Raw genomic sequence first — 15,657 nt, 5'->3', positions numbered from 1 at the left:
CACCCCGCCTGCCCACAGGGCCACTCACCGCCTCCAGGGCCCGCCGCAGATTGCCCAGGCAGCCCAGCAGCGCCATGGTGGCCACGCCCTCTGCCCGTGCCCTGCAGCATCAACTGTGCACGATGGGGCGTGAGGGCAGAGTCTTGTCTACACTGCCTGGCTGCCATGTTCTTGGCTGTGCTGCTCCGCGTGGGCCACGCTTGGGGGCAACTCTCCAGGGGGGCTGCTGGTGAGGAGGGGGTTGCGGGGGGCAATGGTGAGGAGGCAAGGCTGGGGCAATGGCAATGGCTCCGAGTGCCACTTCTGGCACGTGTGCCATAGGTTCGCTACCACTGCCTTAATACATACAAAACAATGATATACAAAAGGAAGACTGATTATGACCACTCACAAAATAAAAGTGCAGTCTAATTTAAAACATTTTTATTTTTATCCCATTAGCATTCTTATAAATAACTCAAGGCTGCAAACATATCTAAATTCCTTACTCCTCCTATTTTCCTCACAAGAACAATACTTTGAGGTGGCTTGGGCTGACAGAGAGAGTGACTGGCCCAAAATCAGCCAGGCAGCTTTAATTCCTACAGCTGGACTAGAAATCACAAGTCTCCCAGTTGCAGCCTGATGCCTTAAACCAGACATGTCAAACTCGCAACGTCACGTGACGTCACGCAATGTATCGGAGCTTTTTCACCATTGCTGGCAATGGGGTGGGCGCGGCTCCGGTATGATGAACCCGGCCTGGAGGCCGGCAGTTTGACACCCCTGCCTTAAACACTAGACCAAACTTGTTCTTATTGCAAAAGGAGTAGATTTATCAGGCTGAAATCATTTTAATATACTTTAATTGATTTTTGCCTTTACTGGCAGCTCTAGATCTTACATACTAAATTCTCTTGAATGTCACTGAGCCATTAGCTTGAAAGTGTAATTTATATTCTATGCAGCATCATTAGCCTTTAGACATGCCTTAAAAAAAGGATGAAGTTACTGCTTCCAATGGAATATATATTGACCAGGAGGCAGACATAAGAAAACAAAACAAACATCAATAAGAAATTGATTTTCAAAATCTCACTAATTCTGCCACTTTTTTAAAAAAAAAAATCCTGGGAAAAAATTGAGCTGTTATTCAAATGATGGCACTATTGAAAGAAATTGAATTGTTTTCTGCCCTAATTAGCAACATGATTTGAGTGCAGCTTGAAGGTTATAAGCACTCTTGTTAAGGAACGGTCTTCATAAAAGTATGCCTTAATAAAATCAGAATTCTTTAGGCAGACATGCTAGGCATTTAAAAAGGTCTGAGATAGGGCATAAGAGAAGCTGGGCTAATGAGGATGACCTAGTTCACAGTAAAAATATTGGCTTGGGAAAGTATAGCCCTGTCTTGAAGAAAAAAAAATTGCAATATAAGCTTTTGACTTATCTGGTTGGTTTTGTGGGGGAGGTATGCGTTTTATTTTTAAGTAGTTTAACTATTTTTAAATACTGTTCTACCACTTCAGTAATGAAATATCTTTAAATAAATTCTCCAATGTGAAAAAGATATAAAGAGCCAATGATTTTAATACACCAACCCTTGTTCTAGTTGGGACAAGTCTCTGGGATGTCCCAGAATGCCAAGGCAAGCTCCCTAGTTATTTCTTCAGTAATGTGATTTAAGAGGTATCATGCCTGTGAGAGATAGCTAGCCCCCCCTTCTCTCTGTGTGTGCCTGTGCTAAGAACTCTTCTCTCAAAAGTATTTCAGTTTTTCCAGAATTTTAATTCTAAAATGCACTTTTCGTAACAGCCAGTTTATAGACTGTGATTCATCTGCTCTTTTCCTTAAATGGAACAAGTAAGGAAAAAATAAAGTTATATCCTTGTCTAACCCACCCCTGCCCCCCACTCTAGTTTGGTATTTCTTTACCCTCTGTTAATAGTACATGACAATTCTTGTAAACAACTTTTATGTTCCAGGCAACCAAAAAAGGAAGAAAAAGGCTGGTTCTACTGAGAAGGATGCTTTGCTAGCCAAGTCTTCAGACTGCCTGAAATGGTAGAAACTTTTGTCACAACTGACCCAGCTAGCTTGTAGTTAAGATAAATAAACACATAAATGCTTGTTTGACGGAGAAAGCTCCTGTTATTTCCAGGTTTTGCACATTTTAGCTATCCTAGATGGTAAAATGTTTTCTTTAAAAAAAATAAACTGATAATTTAAAAACTTTACAATAATTAAAAGTAAGCAGCTGAAAAGTTAGTTGTAGTAAAATTGTGTTTACATACCATCCAAGCACAAACTGTAGCTCTAGCAACCAAGGACACACTGCCAAGCCACTAAGCCCCAGGGAATCTCTAATCCATCCCTAAACCAAGGACAGTTCCCATTAAGTCCCAGAATATGTTTCCAAAAATAGGAAGATTCAATTATTGGCATTGTGGGATAACTCAGATTTGCCATCTATTTTTTGTCTTCCTGTCAAACCCAATAGCTAAATCACTTATTCTCACCTTAAACGACAGGAACTACTCACTATGTGCAAGAGTAAATGATTCAGCCAAATCAATTTTTGCAAAGGCGTCTGAATCAAATGGTGTTCAAGGTTCCAAATCTAAAAATGCAAATCAGTTATATCTGCTCTATTATTTTTTCAGTATATCTGGCTGTTGTCAGTATGTCTATTAATACATCACACTGTCCATTTTCTTGCATGAAAGAGAAAAAAAACAGCCTCCCCATTCAAAGAATCCTAAGGGTATAAAGATGCGGCAACCTTTTACTGTCATGTCTGGGTCTTAGAATCATACAGGTTGTCCTTGGCTTATGATAGCAATTGGGACCAGAATTTTTGTTGCTAAGCAATGCAGTAGTAAAGCATAATGTCATGTGACTGCACCACCTATAAATGGTCATCATGGCAGGCCTGGTTGCAATCGTTTAACACCAGGATCATGCAGGTCATTAACTGAGTTCATATGACGGCAACATGGAAAGAGGCCGGAGTCCCAGGCAACAGGCCAGGAGGTGAGAGCTACAGGAGGGCAGACGGTAGGGAGTGTGGGCGAATGTTGCCACCCTGCCGGGAAGGGAAAGGTCCATAGCCCCAAGTCTTCTGCACCACACCATGCACCAATGCCAGTTGGGGCGATCCTCCTGCTGGCCAGTGAGACAGGGACATTTCCCCAAGCATGGCCAGCATGCCTGGTAGGTACTTGGTTGAGGGATTCTTGCATGGCAAGGTGGCCAGAGGGAGACCTGGCAGAGGGGCCTTGCATATGGCCAATGAAGCCCATTCTTTGTAGGGCTTGAGGCCAGCCAGAATTGGCGTGCCCAATGGAGGGGTAGGCAGGCAAAGGTATGCTGCGAGGGGCGGTGGCAGTTGTAAATGCAGGTTGATTACCAAGCACTTGGACCAAGCAGGGGCACGGCAATGACTAGAACAGTGGTGGCGAACCTATGGCACGGGTGCCAGAGGCGACACTCAGAGCCCTCTCTGTGGGCACACGCGCCGTCACCCTAGTCCTAGGTCTTCAGCTGGGTTTTATAAAACCTTTTTGCTTTCGGCCTCCACCGCTGTGTGAAAAAAAAAAGGTTCAATCAATCAGTCAATTTCAACTTTTCGTAGGAAAAAAAAGATCTTGCAAAGTTGGAATTGATTGATTGAACTTTTTAGTCCCACCCAGTCTGCTGTTACCACCGCAGCCATGCCCACCCAATGGGCCACACCCACCCAATGGGCCACAATCACCCGGCACCGACAATGCATAAGTGGGTTTTGGGTTGCAGTTTGGGCACTCGGTCTCTAAAAGGTTTGCCATCACTGGACTAGAACTTCAAGGACCAGTTGTAAACCCATCTTTTTCAGCACTGTGGTAACTTCAATGGTCACTGAACAAATGGATGTAACGACTGACACACTGAGCTTGATTAGGTAAACTTGTAAAAAAAATGGGACTGAACTTGATATCCCATGTATACCAGCGTATGTCTGTGCTATTTCTTTTACTTAAAAATATTTATTGTTTTTTTCTGCCTGGAAAGAGACCTCCAAGCTAATAACACATAATAAATACAAAGATGGCAGGGGGTAATGCTTAGGAACGAATGTTGGCAACATAAAATATCCACAATGAAACTTTCAGCCTTCAAATATTACTTTAAATTTGCATCCTAGTCTTTACCTATCTAGAACTGTCAATTTTGTAAGATTATTCTACACAGATACTTTCTAAGAAAGTCATATGAAATCTCAGTGAGTTTAGTTTTATTATTATTAAATTCTTCACTGGTTGGATACATTTATTTTTTTATTTTTTCTACTATTAATGGCTAATAGTAAAACTTGCTAGTAAAACTGAACAAACAATACAACAGAGCTAGTAATTAGCAAGTCTGTCATTCTTTGCTTACAATTGTATCAAACTGAATGCAAGAGTAAGCATTGCCATTTTAAACAGAATACAAATACCCAAATTTTAAACAAAACAATACAAATTTAAGAATCTTTAAAAATCTGAACATATCTAAACGGATATGTCTAACTATTATTTTGAGACAAAGATCATACAAAAGGCATTCATTTACAAAGAGCACATTAACAGCAAACTTAAGAACAAGAAAAAACAAATTTAAATTGGAGTATCATAGCATAAGTATTGTTTTATAAAAACTAAAATTGTTTCTAAAGATAAGCAGGTTAAGAATAAATGATACTCTGTTACTTGCATGATATCACAGGAGCACCATTAGAAGTTCCCTCAAAAATGTAACTGCTTATTTTGAAACTTATTTTAATAATTGACTGCAAAAAATAAAATGGAGACGATACTTATTTAATGATATCCTTCTTGCCATACAAATTATTTCTTCAATGTTTAGTTGAATTTTTTGATGAAGCAAACAATATATGCCTCTTATTTAATTCTCTTAGATCAGAAATTCTAGGCATAATTCATTTGTGCATCCAAGCAATGATGCCATCTATTTGCTCCCACTGCTTTCAATTATATTTTCTAATGTAACAAACTATACTGAATTAACAATTTTATGCACAATTCAAGATGGATTACAGTTCTTAGGTTCTTTGGAAGTACAAAGTTATAGTTTATTAATTTCTAAATAAAGTGCATTTTCATTAACCAAAATAATATGTTGAAGAAATTCAAAATCACAGAACTTAAATTATTTATCCATATTGTCATCCTAAAATGAGTAAATAATTGGTGACATCTACCAGAATTTCTGACAGTTAACCCATATTATCTTGTCTCTTGGATAAGTCATGGCCCTTTTCCAACCTCAGTGAGTCTGAAATAGATTATTTCATTCGAGTTCTTCAGTTTCTTCTGAGAAAAGATCTGCCAAATCAGCTACAGTTAACACAGAGGCCTCCGACTGTTTCAGAGAAGAATTAGAATGACTGGAAACAAAACAAGAAAGAGGAAGGGAACAAATCAAGATGACTGAGAAACAGAAGGTACTCTCAGAGCTCTGCACTAGAGGTTTATTTTATAATGATCATTGAGGAAAAGGCAGTTTACCAAGAACACCACTTCATTTCTAAGGACTACAAAATCATGGCTGATAATTTTAAGTATTTTCCAGGATGGTTTATAATGGTATTTAGTTTTGAAAAGGTATACTGTTTTCCAATCCTATTTTATCTAATTTCTAAGTAAAATGATTCACATAATTAGAAATTATGTAATAAACTAAGCTACCACTTCATACGTAAAAAATGTATATACTGTACAAAAAGTTATATAGTATAAATATTGATAGATCTCTTGGTCAACCAAAGAGAATAAAGAAGTTGAGATTTGATTCTATCATGTTAATAAGCCATACAATAAGCAAACATAATTCCTTAGTACTTTAAAAGCAGAAAAAATTATATTTGTGAGGGGTCAAAAAAATAGCCTAATAATTAATCACCAAAACAAATAGACTTCCTATGCACACAGTCTTGTATGATTCTTGGGAATTTGGCTAATAAAAATGAGATAATTGATTTAACAGATAAATTCTTTTGGTCTAGAAAGTTAGCTTCCAAGATCAGTTTCAGGAACTGATTCAGTTGTAGTAGCTTGATGACGAGTTCAAAATACAAACGAAGGTAATTCCTAGAAACTTTTCCAATCATTGGATATAGCAAACTCCAGTTGTTCTTATTTGCTATATTAGTCTGAGACATTTTCACTGAAGAAAGTTTTTATTATGCTTCGGATTATTTTTGCAACAAGAATGTTCACTACAATTTGAAAATGCCTGCAATTGAGAGTTCTTGGACAATGCCTCTCCCTTTTTACATCTTAATTCTAATCCCTGATATAATTCTACATGTCCACTCCCGTTTAATTCCATGGAACCTATTCCTTTATATATATATACTAGCTGTACCCGGCCACGCGTTGCTGTGGCTCAGTCTGGTTAAATGGAAAAGAAAGAATTGGAAATTTGGAAATTGTAAATGGAATCGTAAAATCGTAGCGTGTGTTGCTTTTATGTCCAACAGATGGTGATTTTTCAAAAAAGCATGTTTTACCTGTCACAGGTGTGACATCTATATAATATAGGTATATAAAAACACGCGCGTATTCGAATGCAACGTTGTGTCAAAATTTCAAAGCAATCGGTGAAGAACTTTCAGAGATTTAAGATTTTGAACAAACGAACATTTACATTTTTATTTATATAGATATGTGCACAGAGTTGCAGTTACATGATTTTACATATTGGGTGGCTCACACATTTGTATTGTCAATTTGATTTTTACCTACCTCCTTTCTACAGTTTTCATCATTGTTTGCATACGCTCTTCTATTGTTGCTTTAATCAAGAATCTATGAACAATGGTAGGTCTGCATTTTGGAAACAAAACATTAACAAAGATTACTGTATATTATTACTCAGAAGTAAATTTTACTGAGCTCCAAAAGCTTTATTTACTACTAGGGAGTTTATAGTCTTAATCTTTTTAATTAATGGTTTCAATAGTCATGCATATTTTAAGAACAAATTAGAATCAGTTGATATTTAAAAAAATCAAATTAACTACAGTTTCAGTAATATTTAAAATACCGTTTTAGAAAAATGATATACAGGAAATAGTCATTATATAAAAGACAAGGGCTGTTGTTTTTTTTTTTAAAAAAGCACCAGACATATTTTCAATCTATTTTGTTCCACTAATCAAATTAACAAACCAAAGACATAACCAACTGTAGTTACACTATCTGCCAACTGGAATGGAACAGTATTTTTCTAGATCAATCAAAGGTATCTCTTTCCTTCACATTTCATGGAGGAGAAATACCATAAGCACAACAACGTGCAAACTAAATATATTTATTTAAGATGATATTCTAAATCAGACTTCTATAATTTAGATGTCCTCCAAATGTGTGGACATTAATTCCCAGAATTCACCAGAAAGCGTAATCACTATGTGAATGCTGGAAGGTAAAAATCACTGTACCTGAAAGATATATAGACTGGAAAAAATTTTATTTTTATTTATTTGTATCATGCCTTTATTTTTACAAATAAGGAGGCAAACATATCCCACATACCTTCCTCCTCCTATTTTCCACCCTATCAGGTGGGACTGAGAGAGAGTGGCTGGCCCAGTCACCCAGTTGGCTTTAAGACAGGACTTGAGCTCACAGTTTCCTTAATATTAGGACAACTGGCTTTAATACTGTTTTAACCTTAGATCCTCCACTACATTCATGTTAATGTTAAACTATTTAGGGTAAGACACATGGAATTCAGAAGTTGCAACTAATACGAGGCAAAATAATTGCATGTCTATTCTGAAAGATCTGTACTAGCTGCCCATTAACCACTAAGAACAATTTTAAAAGTGTAAAGTTCAACACCAGCAAGTTTAAGTTTAAATGGTTTGGGCCTGACTATAAGAGGGACTGTTTTCCCCACAATGAATTTGTCTGTTGTATCAATATAAAGGCCCCACTGCCAAAAGCTTGGCTGGTATGTAGGGGATAAATTTGTGGGAAAATCTGTAAATGTTAAATATGTTAATGTACTGTTGAGTTATATACCAAAGTTTTGCAATTTAATGGTATATCAGGAATTGTAGTTGTATCAAGCATGGATGGCAAAAAGAATTATATGAAGAAAATGGAGAAGTGGTATTAGTCCAGATGTCAAGGAATGGTTGTTATAAATGTATGTTTTGGAAAAGGGGATATTTTTTGCTAATTAAAGGTTGTGGATACACGTGTTCTTATGGCAGAAATTCTGTGATATCTTACAATAGTATCTCACACTGTTGTATTATATCAGTGAATTCCTTGATAAACTAGTAGCTACTGATGAATGTAAAATAGAAAGATATAAAATGTTTTATTTTCCATCTTGGTTTGCATGTTTAGCTTGTACTTTTTCTTTAAGATTAAATATTGTTTTGTTACAAAAATATATTGAAAATGTAAGGGAACTATTCTAATTAAAATACTTAATAAAAATATTTTTAAAAATGTAGGGGACAGCCTTGGTCTAAAATTCCTGAGTTACAGAATGTTTTCAATGGGAAGATGTATTTGCCTCTATTCTCCTGATTTTTAGAAAATGATGTTTTAATTGTTAACTGATTTGCATGGTGTTGATTTTACCATCATATTTTATATTTTGTTCTATTTTTATTAGCTACACTTAATACGTGCATGTGCAAAAAAGCAGGGAATAAACGTAATAATTTAAGTAAGAGGTAAAAAAATAGCCATCACTATTTAAAAATAGTTTAAACAGAACAGTATTAAGGTTGAGAAGTATCCACTCTTAAGTCAGAGCAATTTAATGCTTTGTTACATTTTCTGATACAATGTTAAATTACTTTAACTTACTGGAGTCACTATGTTAAATCCTAAACTATTTCCTGTTTCTTTTTCCCCCACCGCTGGTGTTAAAGTGTCATGTCTGAAAAGTTTTTCCCCAACTGATCTTTGTTGGGATTATGGTGTGGGTACATAAATTCACAGAGGTAACTGTGAACCTGGGAGGGGGAGAAACTAAAATAAATGGATGTAATTGACTGGTGTGTAAAAGTCACTGGTTGGCAAAAAAGGACCGAGAGCCTTTTATGAAGCTGGGATTAGATTACATAAACCAGATTTTGGAACATACTTAGTTTGCCCAATACGATGCACTCTGCCAATGGCCTGTAATTCATGTGCTGGGTTCAGTATGGGCTCAACCAGCAGTACCTGGGTTGCTTCGATTATGTTTAGACCATTAGAACCAGTATGGAGAGGCAAAAGCAGTATGTTGATCTTGGGATCATATTTAAATGCAGAGAGGTTTTCCTGGAAGATAAAAATATTGTTGTATCATTTCAGTGAAGGATAAGGTTGGGTGGGGGGAGAGAACAAATATAAATTCACCACTTTTCAGTGTATTAAATAAATGTAACTAAAGGTTAGTGACAGTACATCCTAAGTACCTTACAAATATATAAAACAACCAATATGATGTGCAAACATAACATGGGCTCCTTATTATCCCTGACTAAAAACCTTTCCCATGATACTGTGGATAAATTGCCCTCCTCGGTTTAAGCAATTCATCCGTTGCATTAACTGCAATAAGTTTCCATTCATGGATTTGAGATTGGTTTCAGTTTGCCTAAGGCTATCCAAAATTAACTTCATCTAAAAAAAAGCAAGCTTATACTTTATTAATTTATAATACTTTGTATTTATTAAAACTGGTCCCTAGAGTTTGCAAATAATTAACTACACTGTATGCACAATTATTAGGAAAGTTGTATTTTGGAGGATTAATTTTCTTATTGAACAACTACAGCACTCTCAGTCAATCCAAAATGTTAATAAATTTCAAACCTGAATATTGAACAAAGTAAAAGTGAGCTTTTGGCTTTCTTAGGAGAATATCTATGTGTGCACAATTATTGGGCAACTATTAGTGTGCAGAATTATTATGCAACTAAATGGAAAATGAAAATTTGCCCATCTCACTCGTTTATTTGCATCTGTTAAAGTGAGAATAATAAACAAATAACTCAAAATGTACAAATAAACATTTCTGACATTTCCCCCCAAAAAATCAGTATGAGAGTCATAAACCTTCCATTCATTGAGTCTGTCAGTTTATTGATCTGTTGATCTGTTGATGATCAACGTTTTGTGCAGCAGCAACCACAGCCTCTCAGATACTGTTCAGAGAGGTGTACTGTTTTCCTTCACTGTAAATCTCCCGTTTAAGAAGGGCCCACAAGTTCTCAATAGGGTTTAAGTCAGGTGAGGAAAGGGGCCATGCCATTATTCTTTCATCTTTAAGGCCTTTTCTGGCTAGTCACGCAGTGGAGTACTTTGATGCATGCAATAGAGCATTGTCCTGCATAAAAATCATGGTCTTCTTGAAAAATGCAGGTTTTTTCCTGTACCACTGCTTGAAGAAAGAGTCTTCTAAAAACTGTCAGTAGGTTTGGGAGTTGATTTTGAGTCTATCTTCAACCCGAAAAGCTCCAACTAGCTCATCTTTAATAATACCAGTCCATACCAATACCCCACCTCCACCTTGCTGATGTCTCAGTTGAAGTGGATCTTTGTGCCCATTACTGATCCAGCCACGGGCCCATCCATCTGGTCCATCAAGAATCACTCTCATCTCATCAATCCATAAAACCTTTGAAAAATCTGTCTTCGGATATTTCTTGGCCCAGTCTTGCCGTTTCAACTTATGTGACTTGTTCAGTGGTGGTCAGGTTTCAGCCTTCCTTACTTTGGCCATCTCTCTGAGCACCGAACACCTTGTACTTCTGGGCACTCCAGGTAGGTTGCAGTTCTGGAATATGACAGCACTGGAGGATAATGAATTCCTGGTAGCTTCATGTTTGATTCTTCTCAAATCTCCGCCAGCAATAGTGTCAAGACTGATCCGCCCTTTCACCTATATTTTCTGCCTCACTCATATTTTGACAATGAGATGGAATGCAAAGGGGGGAGGAGTGATATCTAGACAATCTAGGCTTCTGAGAGACAAGGTCATGCTCGATGGAGTAGTGGACTGTTTCCATAACAAGAAGAAATGTTACTATTGGACAATGTGAACACCTGGGGGGTGGGGACGAGGGAGTCTATCGTTTGACTAGCAACCCTTCGAACAGGAAAATTAGAGCTGGTTTTGCTTCTTCTTTGCCAATGTAAATTTTCAGTAAAATATTACACTCTTGGTAAAATCATGTCCCAGGAGTTTCTTTTTCTAGAAACACAAAATGGACAGTTGACAGCTAGCTTAATGTTAGTGTAACCCTGGTGGCACTAAGAAGAAAGGGTGCCTATTTTGATTCCTTGCAAGCCTTTCCTCTCCAGCCAGCATTAATTGGTGCGATTTCTTCTTAGCACCACCAGCTCTAGCTTTATGCTAATTTTACACTGGTAGAGCAAAGAAGAAACCCCATTTCTTTTGCTTCCATGGCAATCCTTTCCTCCTCAGCCAGGGTAAATCACTACCAATTTATGCTGGCTGGGAACAACAAACCAAAATGGATGCGATTTCTTTTTCGCGCCAATAGCGTAAAGCTAGCACTGGCGGAACCACTTTCAATCTTTTCAAAGCTAAGCAAACAATACAACACAACCCAGGTTCCTCAGTGATAGGATCTAATTGTCCTTTTCTGAATCTGTTCCAGTTTCAGTTTGATTACATTTGTGAAAAGGTCTGAAGCAGAATAAAATAGAATGATTAAGTACTATGATTTGGAAATTATAATTATTTTATTTCAGCCTAAGACTTCATTTGCATTTTTTGTAGTAAACGAAGAAGTGGTTCTGTCAGAACCCATATCTTATAGGACCCCTTTTTCTTTCTAAAACCCACATCTCATTCTCTTCTCTTCCTGGGTTCTGCCATACTCCTGGAGGGGAGGGGCAAGTGCTTGTGGGTTATTGCTTTGCTTTCCTCTATCGCTACAATGTAACACCTTGCAGTTTCTGCATATATCTTCTGTGAACTTTCTCTCCCCTTGTTGTCAGCTAGTAAAAGGGGGGGAGGAGAATGGAATGTACCTCTGGCAACGTGATTATCTCCGCGTTCACAAGGGAAGGTGCGAAGAGCCGACCAAACATTGCCCCAGAGACGACCTGATGTTATCTCCTTTTTCCCCACAACGAATTTAACACCCTGGGATTGGCCTGTTTGAACTGACCGGATGAACTATGGGGTGAGGTTTTGCTAGGGATACTTTTTACCTATTGATCTGGAGGGAAACCCTCAGATCCTATCTATTATGCCTGCTGTCAGCTTCTCTTAATAAAAGTTCCTTTTGGAAGAAACTGCTTCCACAAGTTCTGCTTCCTTAGGATGAAGTGTTGAAGTGGGCCCTGACAGGTTCAGGTAAGAATAAAATAAAGCAATCACCAAGTATAACAGGCAGGCCTCATTAAAAAAGAATTAGAGAGGAAACAGATTGGTTTTTTTTTAGCAAAGTTAGAAAAATGGCATGGAAGAATGGGAAGCTAGATAGGATAAAATCTGACCTACTTGTTCCCAACCATCCTAGATTGTGGGGGCATTAATTCCTTGGATATATGCCTCTTTGATATCAAATTGGAATTAACTGGTGGACGATGCTAAATTTATACTTGATCCTTATTTTGCAACCCAATGTCTAATTTATCTTTTTTGTTTTTTAATTTATAGTATTATGATTATGTTAGAAAATAAATTAATTTCACCAGTTCAAATATGAATTACTTTGGTACAAATGTCTGTTATCCTTACTACGTCAGTATTAAGAGGAAAGAAAAAATATATATAATAACAATAATGAAATCAATACCTGAAATTTATGGATTCCATTGATTTGAGCAAAGTCCATGTTATTATCATACAAGGCTTTTGCAATGATATCAAGCACATCTTGCCACTGCAAAATATAACAAAGTTGTTTACATACTACAAATAAGATGGATAGTTGTACTAGATATGGGAGTTTTCTTGCTTATTACTTTAACAATAAGTAGTAGTACGGCCAAATATACAATTATCAATGCTGACCACATTTGGCTTCAATCAATTTATTAATAGTCAAGAACCCAGTTGAATAACACATTCACAAACTGGTTTTTTATAATTTTAAAATGTTAGAAATACCGTTGAGAAAACTAGAGATTTTGCCCCTGGATCTTTGAACTGAATTTTCTTTAAAGTTCGGACCACAGCCTCCACTTTAGTTGAGTGGCTTCCCTTTCAAGAAAAAGAAAATAAAAATTATTTTCATTTATTTAGTATAGATCATACTAAAATTACAAAATAACATTATGTATTATGTGTGTTATAACACTGTTTACAGCATATCAATTCATGTACACCAGGAAAAACAGGGACATATGACCTGAGATGTTTTATGTGACTATCAAGTTATTATAAAACTGTTCCCATGAACATGATCCAGCCAACTGATATGTCCAGTTACTTCAGATGCCAGAGTTAAGCACTAGAATAACTTAAAAAATTAAATTTCATCCTATGAAATGACTTGCCATTTGGAAGAGCAGAGAACTCTCTCTGGATAACATATATTTTGATAAAAACGTTGTGGAAACTACTAATTCCACAAAACCAACTTCCAAATAAATAAAATGTGATTTTTTTCTAATGAAATCATCAATAATGTGCATCGAGTCTACCTTCACAGGTATATCATCCTCCTGGTTTGCAGTCTCTGCTGTGAAGACATAGGAGATTTCTTTATGTGAAGTTGTTTGCCTGCAGATGGCACACTTGATTGAACTTCTGCGGGTGCCAACACTGTATTGTTCTATAATAATAGCTATGCATTCATTGCAGAAGCAATGTCCACATGTCAACACTGCCCACTAGATGGAGAAAAATAAGACAAAATATTTATTTGTTATTCATAAACCAATAAGAAAACTAGAAAAGGACTACTCAGTTGTTTTTTAAAAAGTGAAATGATGCATACGTATGAGATTTTTAAATTAACCAGTCAGCCTGAATACAGTATGTGCTCAGGTGCCTAATGAGATAGATTTCTCACTCAGATTTAAATACATTAAAAATAGTGAAATCTTGCAAATAATTGAAATACAAGACCTGGATTTCTTTGATTGCCTCATGATATTTAATAATATTCATGATATTTAGTCTGTATCTTTTGCAATTTTAATCTGTTTTTATATTGATAATTGTTTTATATCTCTGTTTTTAATATGTATTTCTATAGTAAAATACTACGTATATATTTTACTTAAGCTACCCAGAATTGCTTCGGATAGCAAGATGCGTGGCATATAAGTTTAATAACTAAAAAAATAAGCAAATACATTTCTTTATTATGGTCATATAAAAGTATGCTGGGGTCAGTAATAGGGAAATGTGTACCATATACATAAACATCAAAACAAACAAAGAAAAAAAAATCAAACTTCCAAGAGAAGATTTTCGTTTGGAGAGCAGGATGACACCCAATTTCAGAATGATATGAAGGCCCAGAGATTAATTTCCAGGGCAAAATAAATTTGCTTTCATTTTATGAAACTTTAAATTAAATTTATATAAATACATTTGCTGTAGGATTCTTCTTTTTCTATCCTATTAGAATTCAGAATTTAGCTGCAATATTCAGAAAAGTTCAAAAAGCTATAGCCAAGGTTTCTTTTGCTTGTAGAATGTGCAAATATTAGATGAAACAAAAACAGCTAATTATGTAGATTTGCACTTACATTGACATCAACTTTTAATATTTTAAAAAAGGACACTACACTGAAATTCTATGAATGCCTAGAATATCTGCTCAGCGACCTGGTATTTCATCAGGTAGTACTATATACTTCAATCGTTATTTTCAGAATTTTAAGAGACAGATATAGAAGCATATTTCATATTTCTGTATGAAAATTATAATACTTGAGATCGTCAAAATGCAACATTTTGCATACACATTTTTCGTTTGGCAGCAATACTTTTTAAAAAATAAATACAGAATTATAACCATATAGGATTGTTTCGGAAGACAACAGATTTGTAAGTGTAGTTGGATAAAGAAAATTATTTCACATATGCCAATAATGAACTAAATTATCTACTAAAAAGCCACGATGGAGAATTTTACCTGTTTTCCCAACTGCCTTGCACAAATTGGGCAGGGCTCTGGATTAACTCCTCCAGTTGTTTTATCTTGAGACTATGTGAACATTAAAGAAAAGCATTTTTACCACAAAAGTAAAAAATCAATTATGAACTGCTTAAAATAATTATCTAGGACTAGGTAATTTGATGTAAATATTATTCATTTTTATTAATAAAATATATTCTTATTTCACAATAATCAAAATGACACAATACTCAGAAAAATGAAAGAATGCAGATGGATCCAAAGAGATATAAATAAATTTTTAAAAAGTAATGCAAAGTGATAGAAAACATTTCAAAGGAGTACAGCTTGAAAGCTGATTACAGTATGAACAATACAGTGACCAATTTCTATTCTATTCTATTCTATTCTATTCTATTCCATTCCATTCCATTCCATTCCATTCCATTCCATTCTATTCATCTGGTACATTGTTAAAAGGGACAATTGGAGACACAGTGATTGTGGAGCCCTCTTCCGCTACAGCTAGTTTTTAGTTGGTGTTCTGTTCTTATTGTCAATTATGCTCT

At 36.0% G+C, this 15,657-nt stretch overlaps 1 protein-coding gene across 1 annotated transcript in view; it reads right to left on the bottom strand.

Annotated features, from left to right (window-relative positions):
• Positions 1-4,016: 4,016 nt before the first annotated feature.
• Positions 4,017-15,657, bottom strand: part of SHPRH (SNF2 histone linker PHD RING helicase) — a 55,005-nt gene continuing 43,364 nt past the window's right edge. Inside the window, exons 24-30 of the mRNA XM_015822364.1 lie at positions 15,107-15,178; positions 13,662-13,850; positions 13,126-13,218; positions 12,812-12,898; positions 9,136-9,314; positions 6,768-6,848; positions 4,017-5,407 (exon numbers count right to left, since the gene is read on the bottom strand). Of these exons, the coding sequence (XP_015677850.1) occupies positions 5,311-5,407; positions 6,768-6,848; positions 9,136-9,314; positions 12,812-12,898; positions 13,126-13,218; positions 13,662-13,850; positions 15,107-15,178 (798 nt within the window). The 3' untranslated portion in view covers positions 4,017-5,310. The remainder of the gene's footprint in view (positions 5,408-6,767; positions 6,849-9,135; positions 9,315-12,811; positions 12,899-13,125; positions 13,219-13,661; positions 13,851-15,106; positions 15,179-15,657) is intronic.

The sequence above is a fragment of the Protobothrops mucrosquamatus genome, unplaced genomic scaffold (genome assembly GCF_001527695.2).
Source record: "Protobothrops mucrosquamatus isolate PMUCROS unplaced genomic scaffold, P.Mucros_1.0 scaffold1535, whole genome shotgun sequence".
In the NCBI taxonomy this organism is placed as follows: Eukaryota; Metazoa; Chordata; class Lepidosauria; order Squamata; family Viperidae; genus Protobothrops; species Protobothrops mucrosquamatus.
Note: the sequence above shows the minus strand (reverse complement) of the source record. Positions and strands in the feature narration are given on the sequence as shown.